This window comes from Anser cygnoides, chromosome Z (genome assembly GCF_040182565.1).
Source record: "Anser cygnoides isolate HZ-2024a breed goose chromosome Z, Taihu_goose_T2T_genome, whole genome shotgun sequence".
Classification (NCBI taxonomy): Eukaryota; Metazoa; Chordata; class Aves; order Anseriformes; family Anatidae; genus Anser; species Anser cygnoides.
Window position 1 is genome coordinate 27203262 of NC_089912.1, and position 27903 is coordinate 27231164.

General features: G+C 36.8%; 1 protein-coding gene and 1 long non-coding RNA gene across 2 annotated transcripts in view; one reads left to right on the plus strand and one right to left on the minus strand.

The window, feature by feature from the left end:
• The window catches only part of LOC125180773 (uncharacterized), a 51575-nt gene extending 38777 nt beyond the window's left edge, over positions 1-12798 (plus strand). The window contains exons 2-4 of the long non-coding RNA XR_007159643.2: positions 6135-6193; positions 8876-9063; positions 10071-12798. This is a non-coding gene — a long non-coding RNA (uncharacterized lncRNA). The remainder of the gene's footprint in view (positions 1-6134; positions 6194-8875; positions 9064-10070) is intronic.
• Positions 12799-16106: 3308 nt separating this feature from the next.
• Positions 16107-27903, minus strand: part of FBXL17 (F-box and leucine rich repeat protein 17) — a 330870-nt gene continuing 319073 nt past the window's right edge. Inside the window, exon 9 of the mRNA XM_066988859.1 lies at positions 16107-18117. Within this exon, the coding sequence (XP_066844960.1) occupies positions 17980-18117 (138 nt within the window). The 3' untranslated portion in view covers positions 16107-17979. The remainder of the gene's footprint in view (positions 18118-27903) is intronic.

Sequence of the window (27903 nt, forward strand, 5' to 3'; positions counted from 1 at the left end):
GCCATTAGAGCAAAGCACAAACTGTTCTGGTTATTTGTGCTTTCATGTATGAACTAAAAATCTTAAATCATAAAATAACATTGTTCTTATTTGAAGGGGTCTTGAGAGACTGACACATTTACTATTCAGTAATGAATACACAGGACAGTCACATTTGGTACCAGCCAGCTCTCCTGCAGTATTTTTTTAAAAGATGACAGCACTAAAACACAAATTTTGAAGAAAAACACTGCTGAGCACTTTTGCACTGAGAAGTATAGAGTTTTAGCAGCTATAGCTCTTGCTAATTTTCAGAGAAATAGTGGTTCTGACACTGAACATGAATTTGCCAACTCTAACACCTTCCTCCACCCCAAAAGTAGATTATATAGCTTGATTACATTTATACAATTATAGTGACCAGAAAACAGTGTCACAAATTTGCTTAAAAACCATTCTGTAATTCTACCCCATAAAAATATGTGAATGCAATTTACAGGTTACCTTTTTGGTATTGATACAGTATCAATACCTATAAGTAAATAAACTTTGTGAGATCACAAAGTATAGTAACCTCAAGTAACAGAGTGGGAAAGCAGCTAGCTCAAGGTCACTCACATACCATACTCACTCAGGAAAATAGTTTGGTCCTGAGCTGCTGACTAGGGCAATGAGATTTATATATCTGTGTTTGTACATAATATGACATTTGTTTAACATGTATGTCTGGATAATATTTGCACTGAGCGAGCAGGAAAGGCAGGATGAAAGAGCCAAATGTCAGCTGTGTTAAGTTTACGTGTACAACACAAGAGAGTTTACAAATATCAGCAACTTGTTTTTGTGTTTCACTCCCTCAGAGCATCTTGCCACTAAAAATTAGATGTGACAAGAAATTAATCCATATTGTGATCTAATTATTGTTGGAATTATGGGAAAAAATGTAAGATGTCTAAAATATTTAATTGTGATAAGTGTCTAGTAAGCTAACTTTGTAGTGAACTTCTTCTCATTATACTTTTAAACACTTGTGCCAGGTTTGAAATACCTAAAGCATCAGAATATTGTGCTTTTCTCTTTATGGGATACTAAGGAGTCCACAAAACAAACAACACACACACAAAAAAACCACAAAACGTCTCTAGGTCTTACAATTCACCCCAGCCCCTGGGCACCGTGTCTGCTTCTTATTGCCACTTCCAGTAGCATGGATAGAAGGGAAGGGGCTTTTTTCACTTTGGCAAAGGTGACCAGGTAGGCAGGAGGGAGAGAGGAGGTGGGCTGGAGTGCATGGCCACAGGGGAGGTCTGGCAGAGCTGGGGCCACCCTGTGATGCCTCAGTATCCTGCTGGCCTGGCTGCGGTGGAAGCAGCTCCTCACTCAGGTGGTGAAACTCAGTGTTGGAGTTTGTTTATACAGAAACTGACAACAGCTGAAACATAATATTTTTATATTTTAAAGCTCATTAAACCATCACACCTCATCTCACTGAACTATCTGTGGCAACAGATTACCATTTCAGGCAGTGACGTTAGGAGCATCTACACCATGATTGAAAACATGGAAATACTTGTTTTCACTCGTTTCTGCTAATGCAATCTGCGGTTGCATGCTTTCATATTAAGCTGTAAGAAGACAGCAACAGCAGCTTGCCTGTTCCTTTCACAAAACCAAACAAAGGCAAGTGCTCACCCAGAAGACTTTCCAGAGGCTTTGCCAAAACATTTTGTGTGCTCACCCTGCACAGAAACAACCATTGGCACCACAGTCACCTGTTACTATGGCCGAGTAACTCAAATGCATCGTGGAAATGAAGGAGTTTTTCTCAGGTCTTTTTTGGGGGACCCACTTGGCTGTAACTGTAGAATGTAAAGTAGAACTACAGAAAGATCAATTTGAGTAGAAAAGATATCAATTAGATATCCCTTTTTTGCTGCTATTTACAATGATCAGCACAGGCTTTTTGGGTTAACTCATTAAATACATTTCTATCTCTGGCAGATAATAAGATCTGCCAAATCCATGAGAGTATCTGGGAATGTACAGGTTGTGGAGAAGGTAGCAATCGTCCTGGAAAAGCAACTTTTGGCTATTAGTGTCCACTGAAAGTTAAACAAGAAAGGAAGGAGGGAGAAAGGGCAGAGCCACTCAGCTCCCCACTCTTCCCCAGCCCATCCTTAACAGTGCATGACCCTGACTTCAGACCCTCTGCCCTGGCTTCTCCTCTGCTGTAACCTGTGGACTGACATCCATGAGCATCTCTCTGTCCTACCCTAGCTTCCTCCATGCAGTACCTCTTCCCTCAGGTGGTGGACAAGTCAGGACCACCACTCATGGCAGTGAAAATGTAGGAGGCAGTGTAGTGTGGCTCTAACTACAGGTCTCCTTGGGGCTTTCCTGGATTACCCACCTCTTCCCTTACACCTCAGGCAACCATCATGGCCACAGGCTCCATGGGACAACCCACGGAAAGACACTTGGCAGGGGATGGCGTTCCTCATGCTAGGTGCTCAGTGCTGGGCTGGCACTCAGTGCTTGTTTCTGTTCTGGAAGTGCACTGTAGGACAACAGTTTGACACCTTTAGCCTTTCTTGTTTTCTTTGCTGTCTGATCACAAAAAAAAATCACTATTAGTTCTTTTTTTTTTTCTTTTTTCTTTTTTTTCTCATCTATTTATATAGATTTCTAAAACTGTGGTACATGTTATGAAATAGTGATGAACTGCTTATAACCAAATGATTTGGTAACAATTCACATTGTCTATGATCATTTTATTAGGTTAGGCATATCACACTTAAGAGCACAAAATGATGGACCTTATTCACATTTGTATTAAATTTTTGACTTTGTACAAGGCTCCAAAAGGAGGAACAATGAGTCTATCCATGCCATTGGCAGGGCTATGTAAGCAGCACCAATGCAAGTAGGAATCAGGCTCAATGTTTTGTATCTGACAAAGATACTGATGCCAGTAAGGAATTCTTACAAACACTGGGATGATTATTATGGCTCTAGTGATTGATTACACCTAGTTTTCACATGTGGAAATGACTATGAGATCTGTAGGCAACATAAAACACGGATTTTGGTAAAATCTTATGATTTGACTCTGCTACCACTGATATAAATGGCAGTCTTCTTCCAATAAGATGTCATTAGGTCAACTGAGAGGTAAGTTCAGAGTAGTTTAATTTGAGTCAACAGGACTACATGGTTGTACATCCATATGAGAATATCGTCATGTCCCAAAGGCAAAGACAAATTGTAAAAAATTGTAAGGCAAATTTTGCTCCTGTTTAACTTGGTGTAGATTAAGAGTAGATTCTTGTCTTTACTGCAATTAATCCAAATATACTGTTAAAATCTTTAGCAGCATGAACCTATTCAGAAGCATGCTTTCTCTTTATTCCACACACATAACTTCAGTTGGCATTAACAGGAAGGGATAATAGACATGGAAATGTAAAGAGAAGTTAATACTCTTCCCTGTGACCTTCCCAGGGCCATCATATTTTCTCAAGCTGACCCCTCATTATGCTGAAAACTGCAAAGAAAAAATAAACAAGGTTTCTGTTGCTTTTTTTTTTTTTTCCACTTCAGAGACTAGACATTTGCCCTAAGTACATTCTGTTAATAATTATTGTGAATGTATTCTAAAAATCCACATCATTCCTGAAGAGGGGAAAAACACAAAGGAAACCCCAGTTGGTGAGGGAGGACAATATGTGACATTATAAGCAGAGCTGGAGCTGCCTGCCGTGATTGCCACTTGGAGATAAAATCATTCCTCACACTTTGAGACAAAAGTAAATGGCAGTTTGCAATGTTAAGAACCCCTGTGGAAATAAGATGAAATGAGACGAGGCTTCCAGACCTGTGAGAAAAATCAATCTGATGGAAAATTGACAAACTTGTTTAACGTGTCGGCACAAGATCCGAGAGTTGACCCGTAGAGACCTCCACTTAGGCATACCGTGAAGTTACTGTCAGTTCTCTTAATCTGTTCAATTACACAACAGGATCTCAAAGGGGACTTTTTACCAAACATCATTTTAAATTAACTTTTCTCCTTCGTGTTTTAAACTTCCAGTTCTTCTTCCTACCCTTCCTCCCGCTTCTCTCCCCCTTCTTGCAGCAACATGTGTAAATTATTAAAAAGCTCAATATAGAAACATCAGTTTAAAAATTTGATTGGAAAGAAAAAAGGTTTGTGCAGTTAAGAAGAGAAAAATGCTCTTCTCAACACATGTGGCCAAATTAATCTCCTCTATAATTTCTCTGAGTTTAAATGTCCATGTTTTATTTGGTTTTGTTTGTTTGTTTGTTTCCAGGGACGATGAAATGTTGGTAAAAAGCAACACACCATCATTTTTATTCCATTAGGAACATGAAACTGTTTCCCTTTTCACAGCCATAAGCCGCAAAACAAAACAAAATAGAGAAGGATTTGAAATGGAAGAAATACTACTGTACTGAGCTGACTCTAAACATATTTTTCTTCTAGTTCTTCTAATTTTTTTATTTTTTTTTTTAAGGAAGTGAAGCAGCAGTAGTTAGGAAGGGAAGATGCTAAAGAAACCAAAGGACCAAAAAAATTTAACTTTGAAACTAGACAGGGAGAATTTCAAAAGGGAAAGAACTCCATAAGACGAGAAGAGAACATAGTCTCCCCCTTCCCCGCCGCCCTTTATTTTTTTTTTTTAATGCAGCTTGGAATGAAAAGATTTATTTTTCAAAAAATCTGTTATATTTGAATTCTGAAGTGAGGACTCTGAAACAGAGTAGAAGGATAGAGTAGCAGGAATATAGCTTATCAATTAAATTCAAGTGCCAAGACTCATTTAGATTAATAGATGTTACAATAAAAATGCTCAGCAATATTATTTAGTAGGTTTGTTCTCTGAGAATGCATGAACATCAGCAGTAACATAGCTTTCTATTAACCAGAAAGCTCATAGGGAATGTCTCAGTAGCAACAGAAGTCTGACTGCTACCGATTTCTAGTTGCTGTTGATCTTGTGACTGATCTTGCTGCAGAATTCTTGGTCCCTCTTTCTTTCCTTCTTTCTTCTTTCTTTTCTTTTTCCTTCCTTTCTTTGTTTCTTTTTTCTTTCTTTCTTTCTTTCTTTCTTTCTTTCTTTCTTTCTTTCTTTCTTTCTTTCTTTCTTTCTTTCTTTCTTTCTTTCTTTCTTTCTTTCCTCCTTTTTTCTTTCTTTCCTCCTTTTTTCTTTTTTTTTTTCCTTTCCTCCTTTCCTCCTTTTCTTCTTTCCTTCTTTTTCTTTCTATTGATCAGATCAGAGCTGAGAAACAAAAAGGCTTGATAAAATAGTAAGAAATGAAAAATGGAATACTGAGATGACTGATAGTGAATTTTTGGAAAAAAAATGCCCAGGGACATGAACATTGTGCAAGAGATTGCATCTAAGAAGAAAGGAGGAGCAAGTAGCTATCTTTTTTTTTTTTTTTCTTTTCTCTCTGAAGGGATTAAGTGATTCTATACTGTGCTTATTAGAGCAACAACTTGAAGGAAGAAGACTTACTTCTGTAACCACTTAAAATACAAATGAGTCAAATTTAGAAGGTCTCTTGTTAGACTTTTTAGAGGTAGATCTTGTTATGGTGTCAACAGCGCTTGATAGAACAAAAAATAACCAACTGCTTAAATAGTGTTTTGAATAGTTTTCTTCTGATTAATAGTGTGTTCTTGGTCTGAAGTTTAAAGGTAAAGCTTAAATGTAATTTATATTACTGTATCTTGCAGTGCTACCAGGGACAGCTTTATTTTAAGAATGAAAATAATTTCCAAATGTTTTCTAGTGTATAAACCATTGTTAAGTCTCATTGAAAACTTGTTAAAAAATAGTACTACCTCTTTTCTCACCTCCTGAGTGACCTGAGGAAGGCCTTGTTGTTCTTTTCAGCACCAAGCATTTTATAAAAGCTACGCTTCTAAATGGGAAATGTTATTTATTGTCTCCAGTAGCTTTTCATAGGCTTCTACAACTTCACTTGCATGGCTGTACTTTTTCCTCTCATCATTTTTACATTCCTTCTTCCAGCCTCCTTAGGGTATGAGGAGACTGACATAACTAAAGTTAAACTAAGTAGTAGATATCCTTATGTTTGGATTTTTAATGCTTTTTGCAACCCTCTAGGTCCTCAGCTCAGACTGTGCACTCTTAGAGGAACAAATTCCAGCCTTGGGAGTAAGGAGGTAGGTTCCAAGCTGGTGTGGGTATTAAGACTGTAAGTGGTTAAGAGGGTTAAGAGGGCTCAAATTCGTAATATCTCCAGTTTGAAGGACTAGAAAATGCTCAGCCTTTAACTGTTCCTTCAAGTCATACTGACTGACAGTATTGAGTTTATGTGGCAAGGGTTTGGTAGCAGGGGGCTGCAAGGGTGTCCTCTGTGAGCATAGCCAGCAGCTGCCCCATGTCAGATCAGAGCCAACTCCAGCTGCTCCAAAAGGGACCTGCTGCTGGCCAGAGCCAAGCCAGGGAGTGACACTGGGTGGGCCTCTGGGAGAGCAGATTGAAGAAAGGGAAAAATAAAATAAATAAAATAAAATAAAATAAAATAAAATAAAATAAAATAAAACAAAACAAAAACAGACAAAAAAAAAATGCTGCACCACAGCAGCTGGGAGAGAGGAGTGAGAAAAACAGTAGAGCAACAGCCCTGCAGACCCCAGGGTCAGTGCAGCGGGAGGGCAGGAGGTGCTCCAGGCACGCAGCAGCCCCTTGGCCTGTGCAGGGAGAGGCCCCTGGTGGAGCAGGCTGTCCCCCTGCAGCCCATGGGTCCCACATGGAGCAGATCTCCACGCTGCAGCCCCCCCGTGGAGGAGCCCCCGGTGGAGCAGGTGGATGTGGCCTGGAGGAGGCTGCGGCCCATGGAGAGCCCCCGCAGGAGCAGGCCCCTGGCCGGAGCTGCAGCCCGTGGAGAGGAGCCCACGCAGGAGCAGGGGGTCTGGGGGGAGCTGCCGCCCACCCGGGGGGGACCCGTGCTGGAGCAGTTTGCTCCTGGGGGATGGATGGACCCCGTGGTACGGAGCCGTGTGGGAGCAGTTCTTGAAGAGCTGCAGCCTGCGGGCAGCCCCCCCCAGGCTCAGTTCAGGCAGGACGGCATCCCGTGGGAGGGACCCCACGGCGAGCAGGGGCAGAGAAGGACCGTGAAGGGACTCACCGCAGCCCCCATTCCCCTGCACTGCTCAGAGGGAGGAGGTAGAAAAGGGTGGATGGGGTGGAAAGTGTTTTTAGTTTGCTTTTAGTTTCTCATTGCTCTATTCTGCTAGCGATAGGCAATAAATTATATTAATCTCCCTTATGTTGAGTCTATTTTGCCTGTGAGGGTAATGAGTGAGTATTCTTCCTGTCCTTATCTCACCCTTTGAACCCTTTTTCATCGTATTTTTTCCCGCTCTTCCTTTGAGGAGGGGCAGCAAGCGTGTGGTTGTGGTGGAGTTCAGCTGCCCATTGGTGTGAAACCACCACATTGACCCAAGTACAAATGTGGCACTGTACTGGTTAGTGATTCCAACTACTAGCTTCTGTATGAAGCTGTATGAATACTAGCTTTCTTGGAAACTACAACAGACACCATAATGTAGTAGATGTGTCTAATGACACTATTTAAAAGACTAAGGTCAATGCCTGCTCAAATTTGGGGGGGTAGCGGCTCTACTTTTGCGTGGAAGCTTTTGGTGGGTCTTAATGCTTTTTGTCTTCATTACAAAGAAGATTCAGTATTACTAAGTATTAACAATAATACTAGTGTCAGTATAAATGCTAATGCTGCACACTAAACACTACGTGTTTTCCAAACAAAGGAGAAGGTACAATAAGGAAAAAAACCTGCACATGGAACTAAGATGATAAGCCTCATTGCAATATTATATAACATAAGTAACATGTACAAATACATAGATTAATGTAATGATAACGATGTGTTCCTCATGTGAGGTAATAGGTAACTGTTATGAAAATGTTAAGAGGGTAGCAAGAGCTTTTCCAGGAATTGGGTTTAACTCAGTCTTAAACAACAAAGGCTGTGTTTTAAAAAAATACTTTATGGATGACTGTAGGCAAGTGAAGAAATTGAAAAATAGTCTTCCCAATATAGCTGCCAGCAAATTAGACGATTATTTTGCAGATGTCCTAAAGGGAATCATGATTTACATATGACTTGTTTCATATTTATTTCGGTAAAAATCCTTGTACTTTTTGGCAAAAGAAAGGAATCATCACTGTATTAGACATCACCAGAAAATAAGGGGGAAGGGCAGGTGTACATGCAGTAAAAAAAGGCCTTATTCTTACTTTTATTGATTCAGGCTTCTCTTCCATAGAGAAAAAGCAAGAAAGAAACTCCCAGGGCTCTTATCTTAACAAGTATATGGGTATCTTCCATTAAATCTCCAAAATGCCTTAAGGACTTACTCACCTGAGTCATGTAGAGACTTTTCAAATTCTTACCCTTTAGCTAACACCAGCAGTAATATGTGATTCTTGTCTGTTATGGTCTCATGATGCTGAGTTAACATTTATGGTCATTAGCTGTCCCAAGGATTTTTTTGGTTTTCCACTTCACGCATTTCTCTTCTCCCCACAGGTACATGCTACACCTTTCTCCTCCCCCAGGTATACTGGGCAGCTTCCCAGACTGGAAACAAATATATGGGCTGATCTTACAGAGAAATTGTCTTTCTTTAATCTTGCTCTTGACATTTCCCAAGAATATTCTGTTAACTTGGCAAATATCCTACACAAGACATCTTTGTTTCTGCCAAGTACCAGATCTTATCCTTATGTCATGGTATATGGAACTGTAGAATATCTAAGAACATTAGATGTCTCTGTTTGTTTTATAATGGATTCAGATATTTCTCTCCTGTTTACAGGAGTATCAACAGAACTTCATTAAAAAAAAATATGCATGCATACAGTCACAAAGACGCAAAGGACAGAAAAGGAAAAACAGCTAAAAAGGAAGTTCTTAAGGACTGGTAATCATTGCAGTATTTAACAGCTGCCTGCATTTGCTTAGCTCTACCTCTGCTGAAAAGGCTTCTACACATGGACAATTGAGGTAAGATCTTTATTTTTCAGAAGGAAACTTCACAGGCAGATTTCTTGAGCTTAATTTACTGCACACCCCATAATGGTTCTCTGGCCTTCACAGATGCAAAGTCACAGGTTGTTGCCTGGCTATTCAGGGAGCAGCCCAATCCTACAGGCCTTGCAGATAGCTTAGAGATGCAATTGCAAAATCTAGCACTCATGGACAGATGGGAATTTGTGACAGTCCCTGAAGGACTTTGCAACCATAAACTGACGAATAGATTACACTGATCCATAAATTCATTTTTCTCCTAACTCTGGATAGTGAAATATAGATATTCTTCCTATTGTTAACTATTTCTGATGGCATAGACAGGAGAACATAAAGGAAATGGCATGTATGCAAACAGAAAGGCCATCAGGACATTTGCTCTTGAAGCTAGCAGCTAGAATAAAACTTCAATACCCGTAGTGTTGCAGGGTGCAAGAACAGAGGTATATCTTAATGTAATTTCTGCTTTCAGAAAATTTTGCTAAAGAGCAGAGATTCATTCAGACCATAGAATTGTTGACAACTTCTGCTCTAAAGCAGAAAAGCTCAACTTGCAAATGAGCATTGGGGATAAAATTGTAGACTTCAATTTACCATCATTTTGCTTCTCTGTAACAACCTGGGAACTTCATGGTGATGCCAGCTCCTCATCACCATACGCTTCACACCATTGTTAATATTTATTCATTGCTGGGCACTGGTCCTTATTTTACCTTTATTGTATTGTATTGTATTGTATTAAAATTAAACATAGTCATATTTGAGAACTTGAAATGAGCAAATCCTTCCCTTTTTCTTCTGTTGAGAAGATCATGAGGGCATTTGGACTTTGGAATTTGGAATTATTTTTACATTTCTGCAGAGTCATTAAAAAGCAATTCGTCTTTAATGGCAACCATTTCGTTTTTGCATTTGATCCCTAATCAGAAATGCTCCTTTGTAGTTAGTCTTTCTTAACGACATTTTTTATTCCTGTTCTCTAGGTTGCTTATTCACCTCAGTATTGGATGCATCTTTTACAGCATCAAGCAAGGTGATTAACATTCACTGCATTTGTTTCTCATCTGTCTTCAAGGAAATAAGGATATGGAATATTTAGTATAGTATATAAATATGACTTTGCTGCCTACCTTAGACAAAAACACCCATTCCTTAGAGCAGAGAATTTTTAGTTCATATTGGTTCAAAGACCACACCTTGGAGAATGCACTTAATTGTGGTAAAGCCTTTGGTGACCACAAGCAGGATGAAGACAATCTTTTAGTCTTTCTAAGGTAAGGACTGAGATGTTGATCTTGATTCAGTGGGGAGGCAGAGCAAGGCACCTGGGACAAGCGTTCACACTTGAAGTCAGGGTTGCTGATTTCTTGCAGCTTTCTCCAACAGCTGGTATGTAAAAAACCATACAGGCTATATTTTGTTGCCACAGGGTACATGATGAATGCATGAGATTATGAAAAATTCAGTCCAAAAGTCTTTGTATCTTCATAGCAGTTATAAATGACCAATAATTCTGGCTGCAAAATTTTTTATTTTAAGACTTCTAAATCTTTTTTATACACAAATACTTTTCATAAGCAACATATAGAAAGACCTGCCTGAACACAGAAGTTGAAACAGTTCAGCTTGCTCTTATTGTTGACTTTTTTCCAGAAATAAATTTGAAATATAATCCCATTAGGAAAACTTCATAAAGCTGTACCACTTGGGTTTACCTTACATAATTATGACAGACTTTACTAAAGAAAAAAGAAGTAAACAACAGCAAAAACAAAATCAAAGCTAAATAAATAATAATAATAAAAAGACTTGGCCCAAGTTTGTTAACAACTGTGGAGATGCAGCTGTTCCAGAGAACCTTATTTCTGTGCTAACTTTTTCCAGCTTGTGAAAATGTCCCCAGTCAAGCAACCGCAGCTGCAGCGGTGGGACTTAGCCTATTTATTTGTGTTAATTTGAGCAGGTAAAGAGAACAACTGAGCTATTTAACTGTTCTTCAGAAACTCAGATCGTGATTGCATCAGTGGACAATATATGCAAGGAACCAAGCACAGGGAGGAAAGGAATCTCAAATCATTTAGTATTCTGAGTTAAACAAAAGACTTGTAAATACACTAAGAAAATTAAGGAGCGGTCCATAAAAAGCAGGACAGACGTTCATGATATAAACACTCCTTAATGAATAGTCACTGGATTCTTGTAGCTAACTTTAATACTGGCCCAATTTCCTATTCTCCTTTCTCTACTGAAAGTAGAAACAGCCTGTTTCACTTGTATGAGAAGTTAGGATGAGCTATTTCACACTGTACTATGAAATGCTGGGGTTGTCTGATTTAACTGTTGTGTAACATCTAATCCATGTGTATGTTCTGCTTCCTTTGGCACTTTGTCTTTTAGTCCCCTTTTTGACCTGCAGCATTACAGTAGTGGATAATGCAAAGCAGAAGTGCTCAAGAGTAGGATATTGTGTTTTTAAACTTCTGAAAATGTAGAAGTAAAGCACATCACAGAAACACAATGACAAATGAATTGTTTCATCTGAAGCCTTTAAGTGAAATGTGACTATTTGTTGTACATGTAAGTTTCTCACCTTGGGATAATTGATGCCTATAGTTTAATTGAAGGCATTTAGTGGAGGCAGTCAGTTCAACCAAAATTACTTGGCTGTAGAATAGACAATTCAGAAGTGAAATTTCAGAAATTCTTCTCCTTACTTAATCATCGTGAACTGTAGTTATGGAATAATATGTATACATTTTTTTTATTCTTGCTTGAGTTTAGCCTTGCAAGCATCATATATAAAAAGTACTGTATAGCTATCTACAAAATTTATATATTTTTAATCCCTTTTTAAATCTCATTTTTAAATCTTTATTTTATGACATGCAGTATGCAATGTGAATATTTTCATTGCCTTGGACTTGATGTCCAACAATAAATATTTTCTACAGTTCTGTCTCTCTCTTTTAAGAAAAAGGGGGGTGGGAGAGAAAAAATAAAAGAAACTGTGAGCAGTTGTCTGATCAATAAGTAGCTGTCTGTAGAGCTCAATGTTTTGCTCTGCATATATCCACTTGTCAGCTCAGTGCTACTTCCCAGAGTGAGAAGCAGAGAAAAGATGGTACAGTAGCTCAAGAACAGTTGAAGCATAGAAGATTACAAAGATTTGGGAGCTTAGGCAAATATTTGCCAGTAAGTCCTTAGCTTAATTTTGATAGACTTCCACAGTTAAATGTCTATGTCTTTTCCCCAGCAGAATTACAGATAATTTAACAAGTGGAGCTGTTTACAATGTTTCAAGCAAAACTGGAAAAAAACCCACACAATTCAACTAACACAGGTTTCCTTGCTAACCTGAAAGTAGGGCTCAGGTTTTTTCTTTTTTCTTTTTTTTTTTTTTTTGGCTTGCAAACTTGATCTGAGATCTGGGTGAATATGAGCTCTTTCCAATTTCCCCCCTCCAATATGAAAACCAAACTGAATTCAATTTTTACATACCTTTATTTTAAACAATTTGCATCATATTCTCTAATCTCAAGATCAAGTACAATACTGATACATGTTTATATTTCAGATGTATGTTTGTGTGAAGTATGTTACCAATATGGTAATGCAACGGCTAATGTTTTCTGTCATCCCATGATTCAATTGTCATTTTAAGGGTCTGCAGACTTCTGTAACCAGTGAAATAAAAAAAAAAAAAGAAGTACATTTGCAAGTGTCTACATTTGTTAAAATTTTACATAACACTATCTTATATGGGTACTGCCACATGAATTCATAACCTCAACATTTTTATTTAAGACAGCCATAATATGCTTATTCTTCATTTCTCTATTAATTAACAGGATAAAAGACAAAACAAAGAAACAAGCAAATGAAACAAAACACCCTGCAACTCCAAAAAAAGGCAGGATAAGAAGAGTGAGAGGAGAAGACAAGGAATCCATCAATTAATCTTTTCTATATCCTCTCAGGGGAAAACAAAACAAAATCAAATGAACAAAACAGATGAAACCAACCAAAAACAAGAAGCCACCCAAAACAAGTACCCACCTAGATGAGCAAAATACAAAAACTCTCACAAAACATTGTTTCCTATCCTGTACTGAATTTTTAAAGTGGTGCCAATTTATGAGACACTACATGATCAAGATATGTAAAGCATCTCCCAGTTGTGTCTGTAGTTTGAAAAATCAGTTTGGTAACTCTACTTGCATATTTTGCGGAACTTCAAATAAAATCTCAGTCACCAATACAGCCATTATAGTGATCACTTCTGAAGAATATACTAGAAAATCAGCTACAGGATGAAAAGAGTATCATTGCTTTAAACAACTTTATTTTATTGGGATCTCTAAAGGGATCATCATTAAAGTCACTCTCTGTTAATGTAATATAATGTAATGTTCTTAACTAAGCAGCATAAACCCTCACCCAATTAAAAAAAAAATATATGAAAATTTACAAGATCAGACACGTTATTTTTACATATGCATTTACAATTCTTATTTTGCAATGCATTTCTCTGCAAGATGCAGTCCTTCCCCTTTTGTTGTTCAAGGTCATAGTACCTGAAGAGGGCCCTGTGAGCCTCCCGAAAAGCTTGCTTTGTGCCTCTGCTACGTTTTGATAGGTTACATTGTGTATGTGACCTGCTCCCTTTTTTTTTTTTGATTTTGTTCCTATAGACACCACAGATATATTGAGTAACAATAAGGTCAAATTTATTTCTTGGAAATCTGGGTGGACATCAGCAAGCTCATGTTGAAGCCAGCTTAGAGACTGAAAAAAATTACTGTTTGTTAATTATTCTTACTTGTGCTATTTTCTCATTCAAATGGGATTATGAGCAAATCAAAAGGGATTTTACTAAATACTGTTTTTTGAAAACACAGCTATGCAAATTAGCAAGTTTAACAGCTCTAGGAAACTGTTAAGGATGGCTCAAATTCTTCTAGTAGACCAAGAGGGAAAGAAATGTTTTCCGTCAGTGAGCCCAGTGGGGTTCTGGGGTCATGGCTGAGTCAGTTGTAGTAGAACAGAAAACCTTTGGGCAATGGTGCTGGGAATGGCCATTCTGGGCTCAGTTCTTCCTTTGGTACTTTTCAGAGAAATTCACTTTGTGCTCAAAGAGGACTAGAAGCTGCCTAGTGCTGTGCGGAACATTTGCTGAGAAGGAGGTTTGGACTTGGCAATTCATGAGACTTCCACTCATCTGGGAGCCTGGGCTGAGTGAACTTGAATCTGAATGCAAAATACTGTTGTATTTTGTTTCCCCTGCTGGGATAAATTGCATAAGGAAGCTTCCCCCACATCACCTTTGAAGTGGCGAGAGGTGTTTAGAGTGACCACCAAGTGAACGATTTGAGTGGGATTAAAAGAGAATTATATCTGGATTTAGAAGAGTGAATGATTGAAAATAAATTGTTATCCTTAGAGTCTGCAAGCACACAAGGTTATCTGTCTGACAGTCCTGCAGAGACTATAAACTCCTTGTGAAGGGTCCATATTTCTGGTGTGTTTGCAGAGCCCACAGCAGTCTGGATTTGGGTGTCCCTTTTATGAGGGAGAGAGAAACTGTGAGTAAATTTTCAGAACAGAGGCTAGCTTGGATGATGAAGGGCCAGGGAGGCAGTTTAGGTCTAGAATCACAGAATATAATCAGACAATGGCTCAGGTGATCCAAAGTCACCTAATACAAGCCCCTGCTCAAGCAGGACCAACTTCAAAGCCAGAGAGGTTGCTCAAGGCCTTGTTCAGCCAGGTTTGAGTATCTCCAAGGAAGGAGATTGCATACCTCTCCAGGCAACCTGTTCCACCTTCACAGTAAGGCTTTTTTTTTTTCTTGTGTCTAATGCAAATTTCCCCTTCTGCATCTTGTAATCATTGGCTCTTGTGCAGCTCCAAAGTGCCTGATTTTCTTCTACAGCCACCTACTTTTTAGTTAAGAAAACATTTGGAGCTTCCCTTAACATCGTCTGCAGGTTGAACAAGCCCCCAGCTTTGATAAGGCAAATGCTGAGTCACTCCATCCCTACCGTAATGGCAGCTTCCCACTAAGCTCTTGAAGGAAAAAAGACACTATTGGTAAAGGAGGACTGTTGCAGCCTTGGAAATCCAGCATGGAAGTTGCCTGTGGGTTTTTGAATCCACTGTAAACTTTGAAAGAAAACAGGTAATTTTTCCTTTTACAAGGGGCAGTAGCTTTTCTTTCTCTATAAATGGCATTTCCCCTAAATGACATTTCAAAAATTAAAAGCATGTAACATTTTTATTTATCTTCATAAAACCATTTAGGAAATGTTGATTACTTACAAGGAAATGAACAAGGTATCTGTGGCAACAGTGCAGTTAGAAGGACATGGAGTCAAGATGTGACAGGGGAGGGTCTGGCTGCATATCAGGAAAAGGTTCTTCACTGAGAGGGTGGTCACGCATTGGAACAGGCTCCCCGGGGATGTGGTCACGGCACTGAGCCTGTTGGAGTTTAAGTATTTGGACTATGTTCTTTGTCATATGGTCTGAATTTTGGGGTGGACCTGTGTGGTGCCAGGAGTTGGAGGTGATGATCCTTGCGGGTTCCTTCCAACTCGGGATATTCTATGATTCTATGACATGTTTATGTGTAGAATTTTTATACCACATAAAGTTTTAAAAGATGTTAATGATAAGATCCATGGAAATTAATTAGCTACCCTGAGATCTATGAAGATTAATTAGTTCGGAAAAATAAGAGACAGATGAATAGCCAGTCAAATGCAAAACTACTGGAAGTGACTTAACGGCAGAAGTGAAATAACATGACCTACTTGCTGTAGGTCTGTAATATATACATAAATTTAAATAGAACTACAGAGTATTTGAGACTGGAAAAGATTGCTGGAGCTCATCTAGATCACTGTCATTCATGACAGGGCCAGCTTGGATCAGTTTGCTGAAGACCATGTCCAGATGAGTTCGGTATATTCAAGATTGAGATTTCAGTCTCTGTTAGTAGCACAGATAAACAAAAGACATAACATTTTTCATTTTTCTTTTATTGCAACCCATTGCAAGGTTAGAAGTTTCACGGAAAAATAGAAACTTACAAATTGTGTGAATAGTTTTAATGCACTCATAAAAAGACATTAAAAGAAAAATGACTAAGATTCTGTACTATATCTGCAATATAATTAATTGGCTTTATTCTGAAAATATTTGTTGCCATTTTGGAGTAAACAGAAAGCCCAGCATTACACATGTTCACATGTATTTACCATATTAAAAGCAAAAACTTTACTATATATTTTTCAAAAGAAATTAGTTCATCCCCATTTTGAAAAGTCTAAGAAGAAAACATTCAACACTCTCACTGGAATTACTGTGAGTTGAAGTTTCTGTTGTAAAAAATTATGCCATGGAAATCAACATACAGTTTTACAGAGTTATAGAGCCATACTAAACAAGCTCTCTAGGTTAGGCTGCATCAAACTTTCTGGATTAGCAAAACATTTTTACAATAACAGCAACTCTTCAGCTGAAGCTTAAGCATTTCATACCTTGGATTAAAATGCTGTTACCTTTGAAGAACAAATATCCAGTGTTATACACATGAAATCATTCTTAACCAAATGGTAATACTTTGAAAGTTAATGCAACTTCAAACTGAAGCTGCAATATCTCTATTTTCACTATCCCCTTGTCAAAATTTACTCCTTAGAATGCAATGTGACACACAGAAAATTAACTTTTTTATGTATTTACTGTTGGTATTTTTTTTGCTTACACTGTATTATAAAGCATCCTACAAAATAATGGTCCTACAAAATAATAACCTACAGTAGGCCTCATGTTTAGAGGCTTTTATCGAGGTAAGCATTCCTTGCATTGTAAGATCTGTTGTAAATTTACAATCACAAATGAAATGAGAGAAATCCCCTTATTGGTTTCTAACCATTCATCTGAATTGCCCAGTTCAGCAATAAAACAGCATAGAGCAGGCAAATTCACTTAAAAACAAACAAACAAATTAAAAAAAACAAACCTTTTTTTTTTTTCAGTCAGATACTTAAACGTTGTCTGTTAACTTATTTCTGATTGTTTGTGTATTCAGTTCCTGCTCGACTTTATATGGTGGGAACTGGTTATCAGTGTGAGGTTAAGCGTTGCAAAAATTGCAACATGAAAAGATTTGGAAATCTGTACAGCATCTACTATGTGACCATTTTAAACAAAACAAAATGAAAGAAAATATCATTTCTGTGAAGTGAAAGAAAGAAAAGAAGTATGATTGTCCTTTAAATATCCATTCAGTCATTATCATCATTACTAAGATTTCTGTTCAAAATAACGACTTGTAAAATTATCAAAAAGTCTGTAAGACAATCACAATTCTTTGCAGATTTTCTTATACACTATGCATCGTAAAATTCCTGGGGTAGCTTTAGTAAATAAGAAGTATCAAGTTTAGCTCCCAGTTTCAGCACAGGCCTCTGCTGATCATCTACACTGGTGCTAGCATTGAGTTACCATCTAAAAATCAAAGGAAACGCACATGACCAAGGCAAAAGAAAGTAAACAGAAGAAAACAAGCTTAATATCTTTTATAACTCAAGCTACCCATAGAACTAGTAGGAATCCACTTCAAGAAATCTGCCAAAGACATTTATATATTTTATGCAAACAAAAACATACGATGAATTTCTAAAGTTTTGTTTCAATAGCAGTACTTAGTTGTACAGTACATCAAAGTCAGTGTACAGCTTTTTCCATTTTACTGTAACCTCTGTAAACTCACAATTATATTGCATTCATTGTATGTATCACAATGAAAGGTTATGAACCCCCTGCAGCCCCATTAGATCTACTGAATGCAGCAGGGTGGTAGAACTGTCGTGGTGGTGTAGGAGGTTAAGAGGCAGTAGACATATTGGGTGTCCATCCCATTTGATAAGCCCGTTCCAATGTCCTCTTGCAATCCTGTAGTACAGTACTGAAGGTTATATGCGGATACTGCTGCACTAGCTGCTCCACTGTGGCTTCATTCACCTGCAGTTGAAGAAAAGAGTCCATGATGGGCAAAAAGTGAATGAAAAGGACAATGTTATGCAAGGTAAATAAATAATCAAGCTCTGGACTCCTGGGAGGACTTGCAGGATTGGACTGTCCACTGATACAATAGGCTGCACTTACCACAAATGTACAAAACGTGATGCTCTATTAAAGAAGAAAAAAATAGCTCAATTTCATATTACAGGGAGAAGTTTGATACAACATTCTAGTACATACTGTTTGATTATTTTTGATTGAAAGCAAAAAAAAAAAAAAGACAAAATATCCCCATTTGAAAATATCTTTGTTTAAAAAAAAAATGCAACAGTGTTTAATAATCTATCAATCTACTATAATTCCATGCTGGACCAAGCTGGTTAGTCCTGGAGCGCAAAACATAATTACTCAAAGAAAAGCCATATTTTTTAACAATGCACTGCCCAGATTTCTTTATCTTGAAGTGGAAGCACACTCATTCCAGCTCACTCAAGCAGACATAGGTTTGGAATCTAAGATTTTCTTGGTTTTGGAAAATGAAAATTGATTACATCTATCAATTAATTTATGGTACAATTATAATACTTTTGCACATACTAAGTAGAAGGTCCACAATCAGCACTACTGAAATGAACTTGCACTGTATAGTGGCTCTCAGTGTGGCTGCAATAATAAATAGGAGATAATATGACAAGGAGAAAAAATTCAGGCTATTCTATATTGCAGGTATATCAATTGGTAATATAGGTCAACTTTTCTGAATATTCAAAGTCCTGCATGTCTTCATATACCTCACAGGTAGAAGGTTTTATTTTAGCCTTTTAGTGTAAGGCTAACACTACACAAAGGGTTTTGTGGGCAGAAATAAGGGGATCAATAATTAAAATATACAAGCTTGTCAGGTCAGGGATGTCCCTCCTAAATCTTAAACATCAAAGGTAGCACCTTTACTCTTGATTAGACAAGGCAGTAAGACAAGCCTAGCTAAACCTAACACCTTTACAATTGCAGCACTGTTAAGGGATTAATTTGTCAATTATTTTTAAGCTGATTGCAGTTCATATCACAGAACTAGACAGCTTCCTTCATCCTTTAGATGAATGAAAGATTAACTGAAGAACTATAACTTCTAGGTAGCTCTCTTTAAAATCCTTGCTGTATGCTTGGACATTTTAAAATACATCAATACTACAATTAAATACTAAACAGCCTAGATCGGTAGCATGTACAACAGATATCACTTGTTGCTTTTTTCCCCACTGTGTCCCACATTCAAGGCCAAAAGTAAAAAACTGTACTAGAATATTTACTACCATTACAAAGATCCACCTTGGGAATAATATTTTAAAGCACAGTGACCACAATATCTAATTATATTTTTGTCCTTAAAAGATAACAAGGAGTGCATCCTTCTGAGCAGTGATTGCACTCAATGACAGGGATAAATGAAAGGTTTAATATCCAGTTCTTCTGCTTTGATAATAGAAACACTCAATCTTCATTGGAAGTTTCATCTAGCTGAGACTGACTTGGATAGAAAACTGGTTTAACTTTCCTTTATAACACACACTGTACTCTTTTGGCAAATTAGTACATTACAGAAACAACTTCCAATGCTGATAAACAAGAAGTGACTTTTAATGAATCAAAATGAAATCAGACATAGCACAAGTCCTCTGAAATATCTGGTATTTACAGCTGAATACATACATATTTTCAAACTGTCAGTAACACTTCACAGAATATTGCTTGTAAGAGAAGAATCCCCTAAGCTGTATTTGCTACTATTTGCCTATTCAAAAATAGTCAAAAGCTCTTTTCTTTAAATTTGTGGCTCAGAGAGCCATGGCAGAATCTATCATATTACCAGAAACTTCTCTTAATGGTTAACCAGCAAGAATGAAGATGCTGACACATCACAGACAGCTGCTCATTCTTAATGGGAAACTTAACTAAGAGATATTGTTCTTCTACTAGATATCTGCTAATACTAGCAGTAAATAGAGGCTGTTATGCTTCAACACACACTTGGTAGGCCTTATTTGTTAGAATAGCATGGATATTATGTTTTTGAAGAGCTAACTGATGAAATATCATTAGAAGATTTTCTGTTACAGGAAACAAATAAGGCAAATCTGTTATGAAGAGGACATTCAAACACCAGAAGAGAGGTAATGATCAGAGAAAGCCATGGATCCTCCATGTCCTGATATATCTTACCGAAGACTGAACACATTTACAGGAGCAACAGTCTAGCTAGATATAGTGTATTTACTGCAAGGCTAACTTAAGTGAAATAGCATGGCCCATGATGCTCAGGAAGACAGATGATGTTACAATGCTGTCTTTTAGTCTCAAAATCTATGAAGAAATCCATGGTAAACCATTTAGCATTAGCCATTATAGCCTATAAATAAATAAATAAATAAATGCAATTATTACTGTATAAATAATATTTAATACAGTTATTACTAATTACTACTTTACTAAAGAAGAGAAATAAGCTTTTGATATTGAGTGCCAACTGCAGTTAAAAAATAAACATAAGCGTGCAGAGGATAGGCAAAAGCACTGCAGAAATGGCTTTATGACAACGTCAGATATTTTATGACCAAAACCCAAATAGTAGAAGGTTTTCTGCATTTTTTGGTGAAATATTATAAGAACTTTTTAATTTGTTAGTTTGACCCTAAGCAACAATTCAAGTGGTATCGAACAGCAAAGTAACTACAAATCTGTCATTTGAAAAATTCTCCATGAAAAAAATATCCATGATAAATAGAGATCAAATATATGTAACCTTTTGTAAAATGTAAATATTTTAAATCCAAAGAAAATAAGTAAATAGTGAAAAATTATTCTGGAGAAAATAAATTCAGTATAAGACCATGCAACAGAAAAGGGTAAAAAAAGATCCTATTTGGCAGTGGGACCCAGGATGAGAAACAAATGCAGACAGTTAAGCCACAATATATATTCCCTACCAGAATATTTTAATAGCTTGTCTTTCACCATCAGAAAAAAAGATCAAACACTAAAAGAATGTAAAATTTTTAGTATTTTAAATTTTCTGTAGTATTAGACTAAAACTACACTATCTAAAAGGTGGAAAAGTAGAGAAGTCAAGAAAAATTTGGTCCTTGTTAATGAATAAAATAGATAAGTAACATCTGAGTCAACTCCTGTGGTACCCTTCTCATCAGTGCTCCTAAAGGTAGGATTAAGATGCAAAGAAGTCTTATGTCTAACCATTAGAAGCTTCTGTCTCATTGTTTAGAAGCAGTCTGGCTCGTGATAAAACAAAAGCACCGAATGCCATTCCCTAAATAAATTAATTTCATAAACAGCAATTTTCCCTACTCAGTTTAAACAGTCTTGTTCACAGAATGAAAAATAAAAATCTTCACATCTTAATACCCCTTAAAATGTTTTATTTTTCTTCCACACAACTTTCATTAGTCTTTGTGTTTTGAGTTGTCAAAAGGAGGACTACTGGCTAAACATAAACTAGTTAGATCACATAATACATAATCATTCATCTGCATTTGGATAGTCCTTCAATTACATTTTAACACATACTGAAAGAATGCAGTCCTTACTATTAACAGTCAAATTATTAGCTTTGTGTGAATATGGTCATCAAACAGAAAAAACAAAACAGCAACGAAGTTCAGTTTGAAACTTTTGTTTTTTTTTTTTTTTTTTGGCTGACAAAAATTTATTCCAGGCCAGAGAAAGAACTGATTCATAAAAGCAAAGGAGAAGATAAGTTACAGAAACTGTTAGGAGCAAGTGATATCATCCCCTCTTAATCCAACTGGAGCAGTTACATAGAAATCATGATTTTGAATCCTTTTTGCTTAAAGAATCTGAACACAAAACTCATATTTGCCAGGACAGTACATTTGAATTTGTGATAAAGGAATGTTATCTAGGTGGGACCTCCTTAATTTCTTCTTATGATGATAGTGTGGATATGCACAGAACACTTACATATTATTTGCACTAGCAAAAAAATAATATTTCTGTATGAGATAATTAGGAATTCATCTGCAAATGAGGAACATGAAGTAGAAGAACACCCACAAAAGGGTTGAGAGAGTAGTTCTTCAACAAGCTCTAAACTCAGTCTCACTCTGCTAGGTATACACCTAATGTGGGTGAAATGTTGAGAAGACTGGGAAACCAGTGTCCATAACTCCTTCTCCCTTTTAATTACAATTATCAACAACAGAAAAGTTGAAAAAACACCTCCAGTCTGTAAATGTTTTTCCCAGAAGGAACTAACTGGCATTTATGAGTTGATTTTTCAGGTTCATGGTTTTTCAGGTTCAGTATCTAATGAAACTACAGTTTTCAATTAATAAGCTACTCGCAGAAAAATACTCCAATTTTTGATCTGGTATGCTAAATTTACTCACCTCATGTGATTGCTAGTATTTATTGATTTAGTACATCATTGATATCTGCTATGGACCACCATGAGTAATTTCTTGTATGGCATCCTCCCTGAGTTCTCATGTCAAAATTTAAACTGCAAACATAAATAATAACTAGATAATTTTTAGGTTTTGCTTTTAAATATGCCATGTCATTTCAAAGCTTCAGTGATAATTTCAGCATTGTTTTCTTTCGTTTCTAGAACAGAAAATAAAAAATTTCTAAAGACTCTAAATCATCCTAAAGAGAATTGTTTAGGACTAGGGTCTATTTTTCTTTACCTTTTACTTCCGTTATGTTCCCAGGACAGATCTGATTAAATTCAAGGGAGTCAAATTTTCCTAATCTTGTTAAAATAAATTAGGGATTACAATTGAAACCATTGGTTGAACTAGACATTTCTTTTTAATGAGAGTGCCAGCTTCATTCATAAATGAGTAAGACAAGCAGAGATTTAAGGAATTTTCCTATGCAGAACTTCTCTAACTACTTTTAGCTAACTTGCTAAAAGTTGGTATCATGACCAAGAGATGTCTTGTATTGGAATAGTAAGTGGCAAATACAGGGGCTTTAAAACCCTTTGGGTTTTACTGGGGGAACTCCTTTAGTACACTGCTAACAAGAGTTGTAGGACTGCCTGGAACTCAGAAATTCTTCCTACAGTTGCATGAAGGGCAGTCTCAGCATTCAGTTCTGATTCTAAAGCTACTAAAACCTCCCAAGAAGTCTGTTCCCAAGAAGGGTGTTGTGTCATTCAGGGTAATACTGAAAAGTGGGAGTAGAGTCATCACCTGAACCGAATGTTTTATGTTGCTCTACAGTGAAGAAGTATTCACCATTAATCTAAAAGGCTTCCTACATAAGGAAGAGTTCCAGGGTAACATCCAATTCACTTGATAATTCAGAAGAAAAAATGTTCTCCTTTCCAAGTTAGTAAGTGAAATCAATAAGCAGCCACATAATTTAATAATAATTAAAACAAACAAACAAACTAAAAAAACAGGATCACATATAGACCACCTGTGCCCCCCCAAAAACAAACAAACAAAAAATCAGACTGCAAAAGTACTAGTGCAAAAATGTAATATTAAAACTTGTTAGGAAAACTTGGCTATGTTCTTCTGTTGCTTGTTACATCTCACAGGTATGGACTGCTGAAACAATCTCTGCATAGTATCTAACTTAGCTCTTTCATAACATCATGAGACACTTTTCCTTAGTACAAAGCAGGTGTTTTCATTTATGTAAACTTTCATTTGTTTAAAAGGGTTTTCTAATCATGTTATTGAAATTTTTGCTTATGGGGTGGTTGCAGCATGATGGGTACTGAAATTTGTGTGCCATTCTGTCTCAATATACATGTGGTAGTATTACTTGAAAACCCAATTTGCATGTAGTGGACAAATAAATGATTCTGTAGTCACTGTGTGCACCCATAATGATGGATTTTGGGTACATTTTATGTTCCATTTTTAAAAATGTTTCAACAATAAAATCCAAAATATTCGTATCTGGAGTTATTAAGAAACATATATTTTCATATACACTTCCTCTTCCATAAGAAATAGTTTGTTTTCTCAAGTCAGTGTCTTATAAAAAGTGCACTTAATAACAAATGTTTGATTTTTTTTTCTGCTAATAGTTGAATGAGTTTTATTCTCAGGTGGCCCAATTATAACTGTTGCCTGTAGCCATAACAAAATTAAAGATTTCTGGAAACGTTTTGTGTGAAGTGCACTTGATCAGCTAAGGCAGACATATTCCACAGTTTCAATGACTGCCCCCATGCCCAGGGGCAGAGCCTTTGCTTAGGACTTTAATAAAATAACAGCACTACTGATATTAGCACAATATCCTGTAGTCCAAATAAAATCCCCTACAATTTCAACAACAACAACAAAAAAGTATTTTGACTTAATGAATACTGTTGTTAAAAAATGAAAAAAAAAAGTACATAAATGCACACATACAGCCATTGTATATATGGATTTATAAATAATGAAATTGACAAGTATATATATATATTTTTTTCCCCACAAATACTGATGTACTGCTCTTATCATGACATTCAACAACTTAATTGTGTTAAGCCAGCAATTTATTTTCCACTTATATTTGGAAAGGGGAAGAATTAGTTAAGCAGAAATACCTGTAAACGTTTCTATGTTGTGAAATGAAATAAATGGAATAGACAAACTGTCTAGTATTTAATGGTAGCACTTCTGGAAGGATTTCTGAAAACATAGCAAGGTTGCTTTGAAATATACCTCCTTTATAGTTCTTTGCTTAAACCTTGACAGAAAGGTACAGTCGTAGAAGGATGAGATTCTTTGCTGTGGTTGTTTACACAGGTGAAAGCTATTGCCTCAAACTGCCAGTCCCTGCACAGTTGCTGCAGTCACAGAGAGGAAAGCGTTACTGCAAACTAACAATACAATTCATTTCAGGTCTGTGTGAGTTTGTATAGTTTTCTAGAAGAGCCAGAGTCTCAAGTCTTGCTGTGCTAATCATTACTGCCACCACATCACTGAATATTAAAGTTGTTTAAGTGATAAAGATTTTCAGTCTCAATTCTCTTTGCTTACTGTGAGGACTTACTTTTCTATTATATCAAAGAAATCATTCTGAAAGAGCTGTTACTTTGGCTGTTTGGTTGGCTTGCTAATTCTGTTCATTTTAATCAGATGAACTTCTAGACTACACCTATACAATTTTACAAGGTAAAATTATTACCAGTATCATCATTATTTCAAATTTATGATGACACTCCATGCTTTGCTTTGTTCTTACTTATAAAAATTGCAGTTAATAAAGAATCATACACAATGAAATGACAGTGTTTTTTTACATAGTGATAAATATTCTTTCAGATTACTTTCTGTCTATTGAATTAGTAGCATCAGATATTTTCCTTCTTACTCTGCTACATTAACAATAATTTGAGCATGTTATTGTAACACTTGTCAAAATGGGGACCTGTAATATTAACAGAGATTTCATTCCCAAATTTTGCCAGCTGGAAAAAATGATTTGAAGTTTCTGGAGACAATGCTTCAAAAAAGAAAACTTTTTTTTTATCATAAAAATTCTGACTACTTTACATTGTGTTTTTCCTTAATAATTGACCGTATCATGATTTTGAACCAGTGGTCAGTACCTGAGGGCCCATCCTTCTATTGCAGTATGATGTGTTCAGTTTTTTTAGTTTATAACAGTAAGGACAGACTGATTAACTAAGGAAGATTCCATATTCATCCTATTGCCACAGATTTATTGCTGAACTATCAGCCTAGGAGATTAAAGTATTTTGGTAAAGAAAGAGTTGACCTATAAGTACAAAAACATTCAATTTGTATAAAGAATCCTTTTTTGTATTTTAGCAGATGCCTTCGTTCACACACATAATGGGTCTGTTATTCTAGTTAGCTAGGAAAAAAAAAAGGTATTGTTCTGTCTTTTAAAACTGTTGTATTAAAATTGTTGTATTGAAAACCAAAGAGAAATAAAACAGATGTACCCTGGGGTGCATCAAGCACAGTACTGCTAGCTGACTGAGGGAAGCTGTTGTCCCGCTCTGCTCTGTGCTGGTGTGGCCTCACCCTGAGTACTATGGGAAGGTCAGGGCACATTATAAGAAGGACGTAAAACTATTAAAGAGCATCCAAAGGCGGGCAGCAATGATGGTGAAGGGTCTGAAGGGCAAGATGTGTGAGGAGCAGCTGAGGTCCCTTGGTTTGTTCAGCCCAGAGCAGAGGAGGCTGAGGGGAGGCCTCATGGCGGCCTGCAGCTCCCTCACGAGGGGAGCGGAGGGGCAGGCGCTGAGCTCTGCTCTCTGGGGACAGCGACAGGACCCGAGGGAACGGCATGGAGCTGGGACAGGGGAGGGTCAGGATGGGTGTTAAGAAAACGTTCTTCACCCAGAGGGTGGTCGGGCACTGGGACAGGCTCCCCAGGGCAGTGGTCACAGCACTGAGCCTGCTGGCGTTCAAGAAGTGTTTGGACAACGCTCTCAGACAGAAGGTCTGGTTTTTGAGGAGTTGGACTCAATGATCCTTGTGGGTCCCTTCCAACTTGGGATATTCTATGATTCCATGATTCTAAATGTTATTTTCCTTCTATTGTGGGTTAGCAAGGATAACTAGATTCCTTCTAATGGTATTCAAAGATTTTATGGATCTAAAATCTTAATTAGTTATACATTGGCAGCTCCTACACTATACATACACAATTTAAAAAAAAAAATAAAAAAAATCAGAGTACTCTTTATTTTATGCAGCAAAGGCCTTTTAACAAATTATAATGTTTTAAGAGGAAAAAAAAAAGCTATATAAATGTTTTTATAGGGAAGGATTGGATATTTTCAGACCTCAATATCACAAAATCATCATTTCAAATCTCAAAATGAAACCCTTAAAAATATAAAAGATGAACTGGTAGCAGTTTGTCAGGGTTTTTGATCAGGCTAACAATTGTTAGCATTTCTGAAGACAGAAGGTAAATTGCTGCACCAATTATATTAAAACAAGCCACAGCCAAGTTGTGCTGTTCCCTGCTGATTAAGAACAGTTTAGCTCAAAAATGTACTTGGAATGTAAAGATGCACCTAAGATCTTGTCTCCTTTTCACTTACTTACTTGTAACTTCAGTTACAAAGTTAAATTAAAAGTTTGTGGATGAAGGGTAAAAATGTCAAAAGTCATGCTTACTAACATATATATATTCTAAACAGAAAAATCTTTTTGTCCTGAGTTGATATTTTTTTTCATAAGCTAGCATTTCCTCATACACAAGGGGAGCTGCATCCCAGTCAGGCTAATGATTTGCAGTTTGCACAGAGTATACTTTTACAAATGTTTCTAAAACAGACTTTGTTGAAGGATGAAGTGACAAATTACTTTAAAAAATCTACTGAATATCTAAAAATCTGAAGATACAAATGAATTTTTAATGGAGTATTTTTATGTTTGGTGGTCATCCATCTTCCTTCTTTTTTGTAATATAAAATATTGTGGGTTTTATTTGTCAGTTGTATTTCCCATCAAATTCTGCACTCTGAAATCTCAGTAAAACTATGAAAAGAAATATATGCTACAGTTGATCTGAGAAAGTCATCTGGAATAAGCTGCAGACTTTCAGATGTATTTTCATGAATTAATGTAACACGAATTTCTAAAAAAAAATAATTTTTAAATGCAAGGAATAAAGGCTGTGATGATTTATTAACTTTGTATCCATTCACAGCCAACTTTGTCAGACTCTCTTCATTTCATTCACATGTAGCTGTGAATGTCAAATTTTGCAGGCCTTTGTTTTTCAGTGTCTTTTTTCTGCATATCTTCTCAAGAA